The sequence below is a fragment of the Haliotis rubra genome, unplaced genomic scaffold (assembly GCF_003918875.1).
Source record: "Haliotis rubra isolate DU_JTF1 unplaced genomic scaffold, ASM391887v1 Scf1032, whole genome shotgun sequence".
Taxonomy (NCBI): Eukaryota; Metazoa; Mollusca; class Gastropoda; order Lepetellida; family Haliotidae; genus Haliotis; species Haliotis rubra.
The window spans coordinates 205,632-225,239 of NW_025764929.1; the positions used below are offsets into that span (position 1 = coordinate 205,632).

Consider the following 19,608-nt stretch of genomic DNA (forward strand, 5'->3'; position numbering starts at 1 on the left):
TACCACAGTATGTCATTGTCAGTTATACCACAGTATGTCATTGTCAGTTATACCACAGTATGTCATTGTCAGTTATACCACAGTATGTCAGTGTCAGTTATACCACAGTATGTCATTGTCAGTTATACCACAGTATGTCATTGTCAGTTATACCACAGTATGTCATCGTCAGTTATACCACAGTATGTCATTGTCAGTTATACCACAGTATGTTATTGTCAGTTATACCACAGTATGTTATTGTCAGTTATACCACAGTATGTCATTGTCAGTTATACCACAGTATGTTATTGTCAGTTATACCACAGTATGTTATTGTCAGTTATACCACAGTATGTTATTGTCAGTTATACCACAGCATGCCATTATCAGTTATACCACAGTATGTTATTGTCAGTTATACCACAGTATGTTAATGTCAGTTATACCACAGTATGTCATTGTCAGCAATACCACAGTATGTTATTGTCAGCTATACCACAGTATGTAATTATTGGCAAATGTCAGTGACTTCCATTATGGGTGAACCAAATATTTTATGACACTTCATGTAATTGTTGTTGCTCATATATTCTGCCAAAACATCATAAAACGTACACAAAATTCATGAACACTTACTTTTCTTACTAAAAAAATGAAATGATGAGGATATGTTGTAGTTTAATTACTGTGAATAATGATCAGAATTGTCTTTCCATGTTCAAACACAACTGGCTGACACACACAAAACACATAGCCGATATCAACGAACTTCTATTTTAGGGATATTCAAACAGTAAATACATTTTCAAAAGGTATATTTCTTGTATTTCTTTACATTTTAACCTTTCCACATATCGTACAGATATGATTCAAATAAATATGCATTTGCAATTTCAGTCATATTTGAAAGCAAAAGGACTTTAATATTTTCAAAAAACGTAAGAAAATAAGGCAAGCCTAATTATGGGCTGTTATTGATCACAATGCTTTGTAACTAGCAAGCACCTGTTCCAGTGCCACAAAACTGTCAATAAAGTCATCTTCTGCCAAACCATGTCTCTTGTACTGGTGCACATACGCTCGCGATGAGAACATAGTCCATGCGCGACTGATCGTGTTTTCTAGTGCACCAATCGGAGACTGGCTATTGCTGACTAGGACAGCAGACTTTTCGTACTGGTTGAATATCCGGGGTTGTTTCAAGACGTCCAGTGTAAACTCATGGGGCATCCAATCAGTGTACAACTTCTTGTCCTGAAATGCAGCACATCTGCCGTCATGGATTCTTTACCGCGGAGAATCAGGGTGTTGGCAAGAGACCGGTTTGACCTGTGTGACCCTCTGGGAGTCGCTGACCCAGTCGTGATGTCCCAATTGATGCCTGTGTGAAGATGAAAAGAGAACAACGACTCGTCAGATGAAACTATGTCATGTGTTATGGTACTTGGGTTTGTATGATGGCTGAACGCATCCTTTAAAATCTCACATCGGCACTAAAATATTATTATGCAAATGGAAGATACACCCTCATGTCTGGTAATAAAACATTGATGGCTCTGGAACAAACCGACAGGCATCTGTTAAGTTCTAGATGCTTTGCGAAACACTGACGTAAAGGCACATAGACGTTACCACCTTTATTATGTGTATCTTTTGTGAATTTATTTGTGCTTTAATGCCCCACTCAGGAATATTCCAGCTCTGTGCGGTGGCCTGTCATAATCTGAGTCTGGATCAGACAATCCAGTGATTTATACTGTAACAAATGGCATCAAGACAATCACCGAGTCAGACCACCTGATCCACTGCTCTTACGACCAGCAGGGAACCAATACCAACCCAGAATCTCCATGGACAATACAAATTCTATCTTCATGATTCATTTGCATATTGGAGAATGCCAAGAAACCAGGGCCTAGATTTTTGAAGCTCTCTTTGCGTTAAGATAGTCGTAAGTGCCATACATTAACATTAACTTACGACTATCATAGTGCTAAGAGAGCTTCAAAAATCTAGGCCCTGACTCATAGTCAAGGGAAAATATAGGAGCATCATTTCACTTTCAAAGATTCAGTGTCCCAGAAGTCAGGGCACATTTGAGATCAGTTAGATTTGCTCCTAGAGCATTTGATTTAAGGTCTTAATCTTTATAGCCACCATATAGCTGGAATATTGCTGAGTGTGGCGTTAAACTAAACTAAACTCACTTAATCTTTATTATTCCACATTGGGACAAGGAACCCTTGACTTTCATGAATATAGTCAGTGCTTCATCAGCCTACCTTCTTCCATAGCGGCATCAGCCACGAGCATCTGCCGCAGGTGCTTCAGCAAAGCCATGCCACTGGTAGGTGCTGAACTCCATGGCTCTCTCCGACATCTGGGGGATGTTCTTCAGTGTGAGGAGCTTATACTCAGGGTGGGGGACAAGATGATGCAACATAGAACCTGGGGTGAAAAAAGGCAGTTGTCAGGGTAACAGATATATATAAAAAAAAGAAAAAAAGAAAGATATAAAATAAGTGAATATGCTTAGAAGTCTGGAACAAATATAAACAAAATTTAGAGGCAGTTTTTGAAAAGGTGTTAATGGAGTGCTTGTGATCCAAGTCTGACTCCAAGACCATGGAGGTGAAGGTCAGGGTGTCCTCTGAGGAATGACTTCAGACCTTGCTTCACATATAAAAGTGTAGTGTAAAACAAGGCTGCCATAACATTACCTCATATGCGTGAGTGAGTGAGTTTAGTTTTATGCCACTGTTAGCAATGTTCCAGCAATATCATGGCGGGACATCAGAAATGGGCTTCACACATTGTACCCATGTGGGGAATCGAACCCGGGTGTTCAGCGAAATGAGCGAATGCTTTAACCACTAGGCTACCCCACCTCATATGAAGAACATATATTTTTTTTTATGCTATGCAAAGGGCTTCAACTATGTTGAAGATGAACTGAATAACCTGCTAATGTGCTAGATTGCCAGTCGAGACAAGACTGCTTTCCTAATTATGATTAACCCACCAACAGTTAGAAAAATGGCCATTTGCACTCATCATATGAATATCATGTATACAACTTAGTCAGAAGTCCTAAACTTGCATGGTTAAGAAGGAAGTGTGGTGAGATGTCCGTCATTTCTGACAAATTCTTCTAACTCATGCATTAAGAGCATCTTTGTGTCCTCAGCTCTGCCACTACATTACGCAAACGTAACGATGTTACAGAACGAATTGAGAATTTTATAAGTTCTTTTAGTATGACTTGAATCTTTGGATACCAATACTTCTCAAGACAGAGTTATGACCAAGAATATTTAATTTTTGTTGTTGCTTGTTTAAAGCCACACTGCAATATTCCTGCGGTCTGTAAGTAATGAGTCTGGACCAGACAATTGACAAATCAAGAGCATGAGCATCAATCTGAGCAACTTGAAACTTGATGATGTGTCAACCAAGTCAGCGAGTCTGACCACCCGATCGCGTTACTCGCCTCTTACGACAAGCATGGGTTGCTGAAGTCCAATTCTAACCCGGAGAGCTGATTTAAGCTAACCACGTACCAAGATCATTTGAACAGGTGTAGCCATCACTGTCACTATGAGCAGGCTGCAAGAAACTAGCCATCTTGTGGCTCACAACTTTGTTAATGGCTCGGAATGAGATCTTGTTGATGTTGAGCAGTTGTTGACAGATTTTGTGTAGGCTGTCATTCTCCATGACGACAATAGCATCAGACGTGCTGTACAGATGTGAGAGAGTCAACATGGCGTTGTAGTTCTGCACAATTACCTCCCCTGTCTGGTAGGGCCACACAACTTGATTCATGATGAATGAGTGGGGATATTCATCCCGCAGAGCCTCTGTCGTGTATGCACCAACGCCTGACCCGGTCCCACCAGCTAGACTCAAGTAGCAGATAAACCCAGACAAGTTGTCACACTTTTCTGCTTCACGCCTCAACATATTTAATACATCATCCCGAACACGTGGTCCATGTACGCAGAACCCATGAGCCCAATTATTCCCTGAACCTCGTTTCTGACAGAATTGTTGTTTATCAGGATACTTCCATTTCCCACTTCTCTTGGCCTCCAAACAAGTCTGTGCTATTGCCTTGGACTCCATATCCACCATCACTGCCCGAGCATCAACTGTATCCTCCTTGCCTAGAGTTGTCTCCCTTGGAGAAAAGAATCTGTCCAGGGTCTCGTTAATATACTCCTGGTTCTTGCTAGGGTTGACCCCCGACCTGTGACGGCTTGGAATAAGCATCGTCAATGATTGTAGAGAAGAACTGACCACCAATCTGATTGCCACACTGACCAAGCTGGACTGTTATCACTGACATGGCAGTATCTGGATTTGGGGACAGAACCAGGGTCCTTGTTCTTCAATAATACATTTATAAAGATGAGAACTTTGTGTTTACATCACCAGTGTCCCTGCTTGTCACCTGTAACAGAAACAAGAGTCTGTGAGTGATGGAGTGATTGAATGTGTGAGTTAGGCTTATTGCCTCTTAGAACAGTGGGGCAGTGGGGTAGCCTAGTGGTTAAAGCAATCGCTCGTTACACCAGGGAGACTCTATAAGAGGGAGTGGTCACTCCTCGAAAAGCCCCGGAGCTGTGCCTCGGCTCGTCACGTGACCAGTGTAGCCAATATGGCGGCAGCTTAGTATATAAGATTGAGCCTGGTCTATTTTCAACAGCTGAATACATTCGCCGAGTGTTGTGACAACTGATAACCCACACGTAGAAGGTAAGTCACCTATTCTGTCACTTCATTTTAAGTCAAATAATTGTTATTAGTGTCAGTATTAGTACAATAGATTTGTAGTAAAGTTTCAAGTCGGAGTGTTGTAGCTCACTGGCTTCCATTCTCGGTACACAGCGGAGAAAGACTAAATTATGTCGCTAAAAAGTTCTTTCACACAATCGATTAATTTTTAGAAGGGAAATATACCTTTAGTTGAAAGTTGTATGCAAGTAATAGTGATAGTTTTATCATTTAAAAAAATTTGTTAAGGTATATTTGAGGTGTGTGAAAAATGTGAAATATCGCCGATGTGTGCTGACCCGCCATTGAAATACTACAGGGCGATGTTTGAGTGCTTCTAGTTATTGTTCTAAAGACTTCTTTCACATGCACCTTTAATATTTATGAGGGGAATATACCATCAGATGAAAGGTGTTTGCAGGTAATAGTGATAGTTTTAAAACTTTAAAAAAATTGTGAGGGTGTATTTGAGGTGTGTGAAAAATGTGAAATTTCGCCGATCTGTTCTGACCCGCCATTGAAATACTACAGGGCGATGTTTGAGTGCTTCTAGTTATTGTTCTAAAGACTTCTTTCACATGCACCTTTAATTTTTATGAGGGGAATATACCATCAGATGAAAGTTGTATGCAAGTAATAGTGATAGTTTCATTATTTAAAAAAAATTGTTAGGGTGTAGTTGAGGTGTGTGAAAAATGTGAAATATCGCCGATGTGTTCTGACCCGCCATTGAAATACTACAGGGCGATGTTTGAGTGCTTCTAGTTATGGTTCTAAAGACTTCTTTCACATGCACCTTTAATATTTATGAGGGGAATATACCATCAGATGAAAGGTGTTTGCAGGTAATAGTGATAGTTTTATAACTTTAAAAAAATTGTTAGGGTGTAGTTGAGGTGTGTGAAAAATGTGACATATAGTGGATCTGTTTTGACCAGCCATGGATGCCTTTGATGCTTGAGTGTTGTAGTTCTAAAACATGTTTCTTTCTTGTTTATCTTAGTATATGAAAACTGGAAAGGTCTTTACAACGCTTTGTGATAAAGTGTTAAAATTTCTGTATTTGAGGGGTGTGTGACAGTGTCAGTTAACATTCTGTCAATATCCATGCCATTCCACACATGCAGGAAGATATCTGGATATTCTTTCATTCATTCACATGTAATGTCTTCCTATAATTCATTCATTCATTCACACATTGTTAAATTGGGAAGATAATTTAGAAATTGAGAGAAAAGGGCATGGGGCACTCATAAGCATAACAAACAGAAAGGCAGAAACATAATGAGACATTTTAATTTGTAACATATCATTTCAAGCATATATCAAAATAGCTGAATAGTCCCATACTTCTGTATGGCTCTGAGGTTTGGGGACTACAAACATTTGATACACTAGAAAAAGTACATTTATATGCAATAAAAAAGATTCCTTGGTGTGAAAGTTACCACTGGATATATTGGAATAAAAAAAAGACGATAGAATATGTGAAATGTGTGACTTGAATCTAATTGAAGATGATTATGATTTTCGTGTTTGTCCAGCCTACCACAATTTAAGAAATAAGTATATTAAGAACTATTACTTTGTACATCACTATTTATAAATTTATATCTCTATTAACCTACCCTAGCAAGGAACACCTGGAAAAGTTGTCGATGTTCCTATACCATGCCTTTCTTCACAGGAGAAATGTACTCTCTACTGCCTAATAACAATATAGTCAGTATACATGTACTACAGGCCTGTGGCCTCTTAAGTGCAAAATAAAGACTTGATGATCAAGCTGAATAGTCACATAAACAGAAAGTCACTGAACAAAGCAGTGTCTTTTAGTCCTTGATGGAACCACGAAGAGATCTAGACTTCTTCCTTGGCGCTCTCTTAGCTTTCAAAGCCCTGCTTGCCTCTCGCTCCAGTTTTCTTGCCATTGCATGTGACCTTACTTTAAGAAACCTTTGGACGATCTCTTCCAACAGTTGACTACTGTTGTGCGAGTCTCCGACAAGAGAGTTCCAATACTTAATCACCAAAACATTGGTTAGAATGGCCTCTCTTAAGGACTGGTTGCCCATTTTGCCAGTTTTAAGCACGGGTACAGCCTTCCTTGCTTCTGTCTCAAATAGTCTGACAATGAGAAAGAAGGAGTCACAGGGTTGCTGGAGACCACCTCTGTCAATTTTATGTGACCACTTCCTTACATCGATGAGAAAGTTTTCCTTCTTTGAATCTGATGTCTCCACTAACTTGCTTATTGCTGACAACTTCTCCTTGTCCTGTTTAGCACTTTTCTTGGCAGAATAGATAAAAAATCCTGCAATCAGATGCAGCACACTCTGATCTTGTTGGCTCAGTTCAGAATTCTGCTTTTCTTGGTCTTCCTCACATTTCTCTAACAGCAGCCTTATCGTAGCACTGACAACACCATCAATGAAACTTGTAATGAAAACAGGAACAAAACTCTCACTATTTCCAAGATCACTGCTGTCACAAATATCCCCTTCAACAGAATCTAGTACATCAAAGTTCATTTTCAGTTTGTGTAATTGTTTGAAAAAAGCCTCACGCTCAGAACTGTTGAATCCGGATTTGCCAAAGTCCCTGAATATTTCTTTAAGATGGGTCGACAGTGGCTCTGTGAGTACCCCACTTGATTGACCACTAATTTTTTTTGCAAGGAAAACAATATGATATCCATGGGCTGATTCTTGCATCGTGTGGTATAGGCTGTTTTCCATCTCGGTAAGGGTGACCGAAGTAGCTTCTCTAAGAACTTGTTCGAGATCATCTGGCAACCAACTTGTTTGCTGCTTTGTTGTGTCTTCTTTCAGCACGACACCATGGTCTACTGTCAGCTGTAGATGATCTGCTGCTGTAAAAACAAAATTATGTACATTATTAAATCATCATCAGTATCAGTATCAGCAGCAGCAGCAGCAGCAGCAGCAGGGCACTGAATGAATTAAAAAAGCAATATGAATTCAGACTCGACATTCAACAATAAACTGAACTGTTTATACACTTGTACCTACTGTCGAATGTTTATTATGTTTATTATGTTGTCAATATTCTGTTTGTTATTGCATGAAAGATGTTAAGTCCATTAACATTACAAAACATGAAAAATATATCAGTCTGTTTCTGCTTACAGATGCCACGGAAAGTCAGAAAGAAGATTGGTCGAAAACCAAAGAGAGACATAAATAAGACGCTGATAGCTCCTTGGGAAACTCATAATAAATACAACTACTGTCCACATCAAAGTTTTGATCCAGGGTAAGTATTTTGGCTTTGATTTACGGGAGAAGGCACAGCAACTGCCATTTTGAAAATGTTTGGACATTGTTTGGTCATCTGTAGGTCATATCACAAACTACGGCACATTGCCACACTAGCTCATGCACAAAATGGATAAAGCAAAAACATCCGAAGTAGGAATTACTGCAGGTGTAGTTTATTTACTGAAGCACTTCACTGCTAACATATGAAGAAACTGTCCATTTTTAAGTAAAGATGATTTGTAAAAGTGTTTAAGTGTCATTGCAAATGTCATCAGTGCTGCTGTTTCGGGGTTTCTAGATTGTGCTGCCAAGTTTAAGATGTCCTAGTTTGTGCATTATTTAATCGTTGAATAAATTAATTCACACTTTTTGATTAACGATTATACAATAAGAAGTATGTACATATTTTCAGAATAAATTAAATGGGAGCTGTCCTAAATGCTGATAAGATTCTATTATTGCGAGAAATGAATTATTAATTTTTGGGGTATGCCGATGTGCCTTTACTCCACACCAAATTAATACCTTGTTTTCAAGAATTTTTTAGGTTCGGAGGGAAGTAAATAAGTCATACTGATTAACTAAAATAATGATAAAACCGATTCAATAGTCACTCATAACTATGTTACTGAAATTAAACTGGTTTCTTGCAGGTCCAGAGATTATCATGATCATCAGGACTGGTCGACAGCAATGCTGAGATTCTTCAATACACACAGCCAATCTCAAGATGAACAAGAGTCAGAGCTGACAGATTCAGATGGAGCTACTGCCAATGAGTTCTATGTCATACTAGAGAGGCCATATATGTATCATCCCGATGAAGATGTAGACAGGTTTGTCACAAGACTTTCTCAAGAGCGGCCCCAACAAAAGTTTGCGGCTTTAAGGAAGAGTGTAAATGACAGTTCCAGAATCTTTCAGAACTATTCAATCATCAACACACAAGGGTCTATGAAACTACTTCAACTTTATCCATCAGAGATACCTGCAGTGAAATGGACTGTGTCTGTTAATTCAAACTGTGTTATGTCTATTTCTGTGCATCGTAAGATCATACCATCTGACCAAGATTTCTGGCTAGGAATCCCTAACATTGCTCATGGAGCAGCTGACATTAAGAAAGTGACAGATAAACTTGAAAGTTTCAATGTTTGTTGTGGTAACTGGGAAAATAAGTATGTTGACCTTATTCCACCTGGGGCAGTGATTACCAGTAGCAAGTTCACAACCTCTGCATTCAGAGAAGATAACTGTGGTTCAACTCATTATTCAGCAACAATTCGAAGCACAAAATGTTCCTTTCTCGTCAGAAACTCAGAACGATGCCAACCGTGTGTTGTATACAGAGGATCTCTATGCAAGAAGATATATCGAAATGAACATTCACCCCCAAGTTGTCCGGAGGATGCTGTGAAGTGGAATCGTCCCCATGAAACAATGTCAAGGACTCAGTTAGTGGAAAAAATAGGACATTTGAAGAGTACCAATGAAGCTTTGGTGAAGGACAATACCAAACTGAGAAGGCAAATCCAAAAACAGATTGCTGCAAATGGTCAAATATTCAGTGAATCAACCAGTAATGAACTTGTACAACTAGTTGAAAGCCACACAAAAGAAGTTCACCAGAATTACCCTGATGAAAACACTCTCCATCGCCTGTTTTGGGATGAACAGCTGAAATACAATCAACTTAGGGATAAGAGGGGCATGAGATGGCATCCCATGATTGTAAAATGGAGCCTGTATTTACAACATAAGAGTCGGAAGACGTATGAAGCCTTGAGAGATTCTGGATTTATAACCCTTCCGTCAAATAGAACTCTCTTTGATTACTCTCATGTGCTACCAAATCAACTTGGCCTCAATCCTGAAGTGACAAGACATCTCATCTCCGAAATTGCTGGTTACAACATAAAGTGTAATGAACATACAGCATTTGTTGGTCTATTACAAGATGAGATCAAGGTCAAAGAAGGTCTTGTTTATGACAGTGCTTCAGATGAACTTATTGGCTACACCGACTTTGACAAAACATCAAATAGCCTAATTGACTTGGAAAATGTCTTCACAAATGAAACAAGAAAACTTGCAACCTCTATGCTTGTGGTAATGGTGCGTGGAATTACAACAAGTTTGAAATATCCATTCGCAGCTTTTGCAACCCTTGGTGTGACAGCAGATTTACTGTACAATATTATCTGGAACTGTGTGAAAACTTTGGAAATTGATTGTGGACTTAAAGTACTGTTTGTAACATCTGATGGTGCCTCTCCTAATCGGAAATTCTTTGGCATGCACAAAGAAGAAAATTGCAATTAACTACCAACTTACTTCACATGGAATACATATGCAACTCCTAGGCGTGAATTATTTTTTATATCTGATGTTCCACATTTAATGAAAACTACACGCAACTGCTTTGCAAATTCAAGTAGCCACAAACTATCCAGAAAATTGTGGAAGGATGGAAAGAACATTTCATGGATGCATATAGTGAACCTATTTGAAGACTACTGTGAAACCAATTTGTACAGGCTTGTGCCCAAAACTGACCAGAGCTCATGTGGACTTAACAGCATTCTCACAGATGAAAGTAAACTTGGCGCATTGGTGGTTTTGAGTAAAACTGTTCGCGGATGCTTTGGAAGAATTATATGGCGATCAAGTGATAGAAACGGTGAAATTCATAAGTCATATGAATAAGTTCTTTGACTGCTTGAATGTCAGAAGTCTATCTGAAGGCAGAAAAACAAGAAATAGGGATCGTGATATATATTGTGAAGGAGATGATGACCGCCTCACTTATCTTATGAATGACTTTCTTGGGTACTTTGATTCATGGAGAGTAAGTGTGACCAATCGTCCTGGAGACTTTACAAAGGGACAAAGATCATCTATGATGCTTAGTCATCAAACTTTAGAGGGACTCCAAATATCAGTACGATCTATAGTGGAATGTGTGAGGTTCATGCTCAACGAAGGGGCAGATTTTGTACTGACACATAGGTTTAACCAAGATCCCCTGGAAGAACATTTCACAAGCACTATAGACAAAAGGGTGGATCAAATGAAAATCCCTCGGTGTATCAAGTGCTAATACTTTGTGCACTATGAGAACTGTGGGATCTCAAGCTATTGCAACGGTTCGGGGCAATATTACCAATAAACGCCGCTCTGCTGGGACAGTAAACCAACAACCATTGCCCAAAAAAAGAGGAATGTATAAGTGTAACCTGAACTCAGTCAATATGACTCAGACAAAGTGACTTTGAAACAATGCCCAATGTGACTTGGAAAACTATACGCAGTGTTTAGAACAAAATGTCAGACCATAGGACTTATTACTTTGAAAAATCTACAAGTCCTTTAGGAAACCTTCTTGCTTGATTTTTAAATAGAAAACTAAGAATTCATAATAGATTTTTCTGCATTTAAGTTATAGTTACTCACACATTGTCTAGTTGCCTTCCAAAAACTATCCAATTCTGAGTACATCCTGGCTATAAGTATGTCAGATTGTCTGAATAAAATCAGAAACAATTATACGTTGCCATGTCATTTGGTGTTATCTATTACCTATTAGATTGTATTGTACACAGGTCACCTGCAGTGAAATCCTACTTGTACTCATGGTTACCAAGAATACCTATGTAATTATCATTTTTTATATTTTTTTTATCCAGATACCTACATATTGTACATATTTCTGTACATATCTCCACTTAGAAAACCAACTTGCTGTCTGTTTAATCCTATAAGACATTTTCTTCAGACCAAAATAATGTAAAGTATTCACAAAGGACAGTTGTTTACATTTTGTAGTCCATGTTTGTAATATCAAATAATCATATGTATGTTTATGAAGACAAGATTATTACTAGAGGTCTTATCTATATTCTCACATGACTCATATTGTTTTCATTTCCTAAAATAAAAGGATTCAGGTTATTTTCCTTTCATGTTTCGTCTTGTTGTGTCTGTTTTTTAAATTGTAAGTAAATTTACCTTTCAGATCCTTTCTGTTATGCTTCTTCAGAACATGACTTCTGAAACCTGACTGAGACTTGTAGGTCTTGACACATAGAGGGCACTTGAACAATGGGCCGGTCTGCTCACTGTCACAGGTATGCTTTCTCTTAGCCGCGACTTCCACGTCTTCAACACCCTCGTCTTCTGATGAACTGTGGTCGCTCCTGAAATCGCCCAAAAAGTCTGCTAACTCCAAATCTTCCCAATCGATAAAATCACTGTTCTTCGCCATAACGTTACGTTACGTTCATATGAATGTTTCTTAAATATATAGCAAAACATGAATGAACTTACCTTCTCAACTCATGCTAACTGCGTAAAAACATCCTCAAATCCTCCTGTAATCCACACATCTATCAGGCGGCGACAGGAAGTGTAACCAGGTTGTTGTGACAACATTCAAGGGGGCCTACTCCAATTTACCGAGCATTATTCCGGCAGTTGCCGATAGTTTCCGACTGATACAATAAACTGGCTGAAGTACTGTTAAACGCAGCCGAAGTTGCGCTGGGAACGAACCAAGTCACTGTGTGCGTTGGAGCATGACGAGGCACACGTTAATTAGTACAAATGGTAAAGAAAGCAAGCGAGTGACCTATCCCTGTTGTAGAGTATCCCTGGTTACACCAAAGACCCGGGTTCGATTCCCCATATGGGTACAATGTGTGAAGCCATCATCTGACAAAAAAAACAACTAAAATAATAATAATAATCAAAACCGTAATTTTAGGATTCTGGCACTTGTAAGGAATGTGACCCAGTGAGTAAATCACAAAGAAACTACCCCATGAAATGGAGGACATGAAATTGAATGAGGCATAATTATTACCTTGGACAATAGATCCGAAGGTTTTATATTCATATCTTCCTTGGGACAATACAACCAAAACTGCCTGTGAGGCTTTAGAAGGCTATCTCATGCTCATGTGTACCCATGCATTCCTTGTTGATAAGAGGCAAACATTAAAGTCACTTTGCACAAGTAGACACCATATGTGTTAAAAGTCCTTCAGTGTTGGACAGGACTGAAGTCCCATAAACACTCAAGAGCCATAATGCTCATGTCACCCACACCGTTAGCCATCCAAGGACTCTCTGTCACTCTGCTTCCAGTGTTGCTTAACTGCACCTGATTTGTCACCTGATTTCGCTTAACTCAGGACCATATACTACAACCTTTCTGATGCTGTATTTTGTTTTGTTTAACACATCATGATGTTACTCATGAGACAGAAATAGCACATAAAACTGGCGGCACTGATCCACCCTCATTAGTTATGTTGACACAATGATCTGTCAGAGGCATTAAATTGAAATGAAAACTGTTGAAAATAAATTTGTAACATACAACAGAGGCAGCAAATGTCTGATGTAATATTGAAATGCTGAATATCATCTGTGGAATTTAGATTTTACTGCCCTTCCCTAAACATGGGAAAAACAGTTTTGTCATACTCATAGGTTTTTTTTTTTAAAAGTTTCAGGATGGGACCGTTTATACAAGGCTGGTTTTAACAATGTAAGAGTGACAAGATGATTTGAAACCTATAGTAAACAATTTACATTGTTCTGTATAGCTGTCATGGTCAGCAGATTTGGAAGGATATATCATATGGAAATGAAAGTTGGAGATGATTACCCATGACTGTTGGCTGAATAACCTGGTACAAGCAGACGAATCCATGTCAAATGTATTTCACCGGAATAAATTGTGCATCGTCCTCCTAATATCAAGCTGTATCATAGACGTAAGCATATTGTTGACTGCAAGTGTGTCTGGGCGAAAATGTCTTTCGCCAATCTTCTCAGAATCCAACTTGCCCGGAATGTCTGTCTAGTAAGCCAACAAGAGTTCTTCCCCTTGAATTCTAAATGTTCAACGCAAGGAAACGAATGTTACCTATACATTGAATGTCAAAACCTAGGGAATTGCTTAATATATTCAAGCAAACTTACAAATATGTTCATCAACTTGTTTGTATTGTAACTATATGTTACAACAAAGCCAATGCCATATGCATTAACACATCATAAATCCGTATTTCAGTCAATGCGTTGTTTTTTATATAACCTTCAAAGATGGCAGCCCCCATAGGAATCATGCTGAGGTCTTATGCACCGAGCTATGGGCTATTGCTTTCGAAAAACATTTGTCCGGTAAGGTTTAATTATGCTTTCTGATACACTTTGCATTTCCTGTACCAAAACTTTACAACTTATACTGCCTCATCTTAGATCAACATGGTAACGTGTCTTGCATGTAACTGTTGTCGCACTAGCCGAGAGCGCTTGAGATAAATTGATCATCACAGAGTCTCAATCTCTCTGACAGTGACAGAGGCTCGTTTCGCAAACACGAAGCAAAAACGTATAGGTAATAGTTCCGCCCGTATCCCCCGCTTGAAATGTATTCTATGTATTAGGATTATTTCGAGGGGTTAGGGGGCTAGGGTTAGGTTTAGGCTTTTATGAAAAACAAACAAACTTAGGCCTATATTCTTAGGCATGGAATGATTTTAAAATGCAGGGGTTACGGGCGGAACTCTTTCCCAATAGATATTTAACTTCCTGCTATTATTTCCGTTATAAACCGATAGGATGTTTTCAAAATCAAAACTGTTCCTCTGGGGTCTTGCTTCAAATATAAATTTTGATTTCATTTTAAAAATTCTTTAGTAGAACCAACAATTTGTTTTTTCACACTTATAAACGATATCAGTAACATAGGTGGGTCCATTGGTGTAGGTAAAAGCTCCTTTTAGCAAGCTGTACTTTTCGGCACCAATGAAATGCTTGTATGCTAGTTGGGAATTCCCCCCAAATTAATGCTCTCGGCTTTTGCCATGTTATAGGCACTATTTGGACAGTATGAGAATATCTTTGAAAACTGTTGAATGTGTTTTTGGAAAAGGTATTGGGCCAAACATTTCCAAATGACTGTAATTAGCCAGAATGAGGTAGTAAGAAGTTTTCCACAAGCTTTTCATTTCTGATGCTTATTGACATGTTCAGTCATACAATTTGTTATGCTATCTGTTTCAGGTCGTGACTCAAAGCAGGTCATTATTCTGGCGGAAGAAGAAGACAGAGGATGAGGAAGGAAAAGTTAGAAAACGAGTGAATTTGGATGGTCCAACTACCTCTGACCGAGTCCAGTCACTGAAAAAGAAAACGTAATGCAAGAGAGCTACAACCAATACAGGGTTCATAAGCCATATATACATTAGAAATTTAAGCATCAGGGGCATTTCCCCCCAACCTTTTTACTTCATGATTTATATGCATCCCCCTTCTTAAATGCTGGATCAGCCCCTGTACATATCCAGCCATTGCCTTCCAGTGTACAAGGCAGACATCATCATGGCTGCAGTACATATCTTACACACATCATAAAGTGAGAAATAGTACTGTTTGTCTGATCACTTGTTAGCTGAATTGTTGCTTAAACCAAGTGTGTGCCTGATTTGTTGATTAAATAGTTAAAAACAGAGACCATTATGCAAACATTTTCATGGTATTGCTGCAATGTAGGGTCTACAAGAGCTGAAGGATTGATGATGAAGATGTTGTCATTTTGACCTCTGTGTTGCAGGTCAGTGAGGACAAACAAAGCATACGACCCTCCCGCTGACCTGGAAGGGAGGTTGGAGCAACTTGTTACTCAGGTGTGTGGGGACAGTGTTGGAGAGTGGAGGCAGGTCGACCTGGCTGACAGGAGGGTCAAGTTCAAGGTGAGCTCTAGTCACACAGTTGCATGATGCAAATGTAACTGTATTGATTCTTTGATGTTACTTACAGTCCAATGAAACGTTACTGCCTTAAGTTTTTGCTAGAATTTGACTGCAGGGACCACTTGTGAGGTTTACTGCTCAAAGTTTATGGCCATTAAGAGATTATTGTTCCCTCCCAATGGCCTCATCCTTTTGGCACATCCATTTTGGGTTTCTTTTGGAAAGTTCAGTGGTCTAGGGCTCAATATAAAACACAGTTATGATCAAAGTTGGTATATTTCTTCAACATGTAGCATGCACACTGCTTTGAAAATATTACCTCAAGATTAGTCAAAGGTCAATTTAGCATTAAGGTTATATCATTATCAGTTTTTGAGGCGTGTTTGCCTGAACAGGCATGGAACTATATATTTACATCATGTACATACTTACTTATAATTTCTGTCATATCAAACATCAAGTACTTTTATGTCAAAGGTGAAAGTAATATTTTAAGAAGTTGTTATCAGTGGTTGTATCATATGTTATCAGGAATATTTATTGCCATTAGAGGATAACCTGGTCTTTTCCTCCATGTACAGCAGTAAGACATGGGTAATTGTTGGATCTTGAGAAATTGTCTTGAATTTGGTTTACAGGTCTGTCCACTATTATGTTAGTGGACTGGAAGTATATGTTACATATTTAAGCATTGAGTAAATAGTGATGGGTGTCCCAGTGTTCTAAGGCAGCCATGCAGAGTTGCATCTCTAAGGCAGAAACAATTGATTAGGATGATGACAAATGCCTTCTGAGGACCAGAGGAAGATCACGAGTCACATAATTGATTCACCCTGATTATAGTGTTTGGTTTGTCAGTCTCCCACTTCAAACCAACACATCATATCATAGCTCAAATACTGTTCATAGTTGCTATATATTAAACCAGTGACTATGATAGGTATTATATGTAGGGGTGAAACGGTATGGTACGTATTGTGGGACAAGGCCTTCAGTTCGAACCGAAGGCAAAATACCACAGTTCTACTAATATCGCGCTTTACCGTTTCAGCCCTAGTTATGTGGTCTCTGATCAAACTCAAAAGGAAAGTATGCTTATTCCCTAACACATCGTGTCATAGCTCCAATACTATTAAATATATTAAACCAGTGACTTTGATAGGTATTATATGTAGGGTGAAACGGTACGGTACGGTACGTATTGTGGTACAAGGCCTTCAGTTCGAACCGAAGGCAAAATACCACAGTTCTACTAATATCGCGCTTTACCGTTTCAGCCCTAGTTATGTGGTCTCTGATGAAACTCAAAAGGAAAGTATGCTTATTCCCTAACACATCGTGTCATAGCTCAAATACTATTAAATATATTAAACCAGTGACTTTGATAGGTATTATATGTAGGGTGAAACGGGACGGTACGGTACGTATTGTGGTACAAGGCCTTCAGTTCGAACTGAAGGCAAAATACCACAGTTCTACTAATATCGCGCTTTACCATTTCAGCCCTAGTTATGTGGTCTCTGTATGCTTATTCCCTAACAAAGGGACATAACTGTGGGTGATTTACAGTGTCCTAGAATGATTGCTGATGACAGATATCACGTAACCATGGTAACAAGTACAGTGAGACTTTCTGAACATGTTGTTACTAAAAATATGTAGATGTTTGGAGACCATCTTGAAAATATGACAGCAGATCCTAGTGAAAGAAAAGGTCAAAGTTTCTTTCTTTATGAAGTGATACCATCAAAGTGATGGAATAAGAATCGTGGTTTGCCTAAAGGATGTCTGACATAAAAATTCAAACCTCAATGCTTTTGACATCCAGCAAGTTTCTGATAAGACCAACAAGGTCTACTCTACAATACAAAGCAACATTTTGTACCGTTGGTCTACTTATGTACAGTATGCCTTGAATGTCCGAATAATTCCTGCATCCATCGGTTGAATATGAGATGTGGTATTTGGTCACATTTCGCAAAGTTAGCGAAGCACACTTGTGACTTGCAACGTTGTTATGGTTCGTGAACATGACTTACAGCATCCGGACTGTGAAGCAGTTTACTGTTTATTTTACTGATTGGTTACAGCTACTTACCGTCCGGTTCCGGAAACCGAATTTCTGGATTATCGAGGCAAATTAAATAGGCATAGATTGGTAACAAGCTAAAATCGTCCGGGAGCAGGAGTCGGGACATCCGGATTATCGGAGTCCAGACTAACGGGGCTTCACTGTATTATGTAGTTATGCCTACTTATCGATATGTAATATCTGCAAAGAAAGAATGGTCAATGTAACACCGACTAAGGCCCTATGCCAAACCTGTAAATACTATCTATTTATGTATGCCTTGTATATGTGAACATCTGTTCATAATTATAATGTCATGTAAACATGTACTGGGAAATAAAAACGTTAAAATAAAAAGAAAAAAAGATCTACTCTTTCGATATTATGTGAATCAAGATCTGTCAGCACAGTTGAAGCGGTAATGATGATTTGTCTGGAGAAGCATGTACAGTGTGACTGACCCCTTCTAAAATTTATGTGGGTGGTGGGGTAGCCTAATGGTTAAAGCGTTGACTCGTCACGCCGAAGACCCGGGTTCGAATCCCCACATGGGTACAATGTGTGAAGCCCATTTCTGGTGTCCCCCGTCGTGATGTTGCTGGAATATTGCTAAAAGCGGCGTAAAACCAAACCCAGTCAGTCAGTCTAAAATTTTATGTACAAAGTAAGTGAACCCCATGCATGTCATGTACAAAATCAATGACCCCTCCTTAAAATCATCATCACCGCCCCTAGCCATAAATTGTGAACAGTCCCTAACCATCTTGCCTGATGGCACATCAGAATGGTAAATGTCTCAGTTCCACATCACTTTGGATTTTCTCCAACATGTTGCTGACTCCATTACTGAGTATGGCATTAAACAGACATAATAACAAGATGGCACCTGGTGTTGCAGCTGCTGACACGGCTGATGAGGGACCTGGATCACGACATCCCCAACCTGGCGCTGGATGGGATGAAGACGATGGACGATGTCCTCACCTACTTCTCCACTCCTGTCAGAACACCGCTGCATATGACGACCTCGCGAAGCTCGACTTGCCCAAAAACTTGCACATTCAGATGGAACCTTTACGATTTGACAAAGACACAGATACAATGTTTGGTGGAAAGACTGCCTTCCCCCATAGGCCAACGATTGTGTCCAGTTTACGATACAAGCACAAGTATGGGAAGGAGAAGAACTAGTCATGTGATGTGTGTTGATTGTGTATTTTATTGTGTGATGTCAGAGAGGAAGATATTAGTGCTAGAAGGTCAAGGCCAGCTATTGGACGACATAAACACATTGGTATCCAAGTTTTTCAGGATGGCTGAAATTCTGTGAAAGAGAACTGATCCTGCTCGCTTCTCAAAATTGCAACGATTTGTTGGCTACAGTTACTAGTGTTGGGAATTGGTTAATACCGGTATCTCATAATTGATGATTGGTTCATTACAACCGATCAATCATCGAAAATAGTTGGTTAGCGTCATTTATGAAATTTGTTAATGCACATAAAAATAAGGAAAAAAAACCCATGTAGTTCTTTTGGGGCTTTTTGGCAAAATTTCACATCTTTAAAGGATGACTAGTACCGGTATGTTATGAACATAAACTTCTTGGAGCTTTTAAGATAAATTCAATCATGACTTGAAACGAGCTTGTAGTGCTTACAAAATGTAACAGACAAAACCAACCATGTGAAAAAAATATTGTTAATGAAAACGTGTTCCAAAATTGGTTGTGTTC

At 39.0% G+C, this 19,608-nt stretch overlaps 3 protein-coding genes across 4 annotated transcripts; 1 reads left to right on the top strand and 2 right to left on the bottom strand.

The window, feature by feature from the left end:
• Window positions 1-556: 556 nt before the first annotated feature.
• Window positions 557-13,915, bottom strand: LOC124273105 (tubulin delta chain-like). The gene is given in 7 exon segments (XM_046708330.1): window positions 557-1,238; window positions 1,241-1,363; window positions 2,265-2,316; window positions 2,318-2,430; window positions 3,543-4,233; window positions 4,235-4,435; window positions 13,711-13,915. Coding segments are annotated over 6 exon segments (1,353 nt in total). The 5' UTR covers window positions 4,331-4,435; window positions 13,711-13,915; the 3' UTR covers window positions 557-960.
• Window positions 6,064-12,356, bottom strand: LOC124273115. 2 transcript variants are annotated; one of them, XM_046708344.1, is made up of 2 exons: window positions 12,096-12,356; window positions 6,064-7,630 (listed from the first exon to the last, which is right to left on the bottom strand). In XM_046708344.1, the coding sequence occupies exons 1-2, from the start codon at window positions 12,301-12,303 to the stop codon at window positions 6,591-6,593; spliced, it is 1,248 nt and encodes a 415-aa protein (XP_046564300.1). In that variant the 5' UTR covers window positions 12,304-12,356; the 3' UTR covers window positions 6,064-6,590. The 2 variants fall into 2 exon arrangements, with proteins under 2 accessions (XP_046564300.1, XP_046564295.1); XM_046708339.1 differs by having other exon boundaries at window positions 12,048-12,356.
• A 192-nt stretch (window positions 13,916-14,107) lies between the features above and the next one.
• On the top strand, window positions 14,108-19,203 carry LOC124273153 (39S ribosomal protein L50, mitochondrial-like). The gene is given in 5 exon segments (XM_046708373.1): window positions 14,108-14,228; window positions 15,114-15,244; window positions 15,664-15,802; window positions 18,772-18,877; window positions 18,880-19,203. Coding segments are annotated over 5 exon segments (639 nt in total). The 5' UTR covers window positions 14,108-14,150; the 3' UTR covers window positions 19,065-19,203.
• The last annotated feature ends 405 nt before the right edge of the window (window positions 19,204-19,608 follow it).

What these genes read in the sequence shown, in the direction of transcription:
- LOC124273115 (XM_046708339.1), bottom strand. Translation starts at nt 12,303, where the DNA reads ATGGCGAAGAACAGTGATTTTATCGATTGGGAAGATTTGGAGTTAGCA. An exon ending in TAACAGAAAGGATCTGAAAG is followed by an intron (nt 7,631 to 12,047) that starts GTAAATTTACTT and finishes TTGTTTTTACAG; the next exon opens with CAGCAGATCATCTACAGCTG.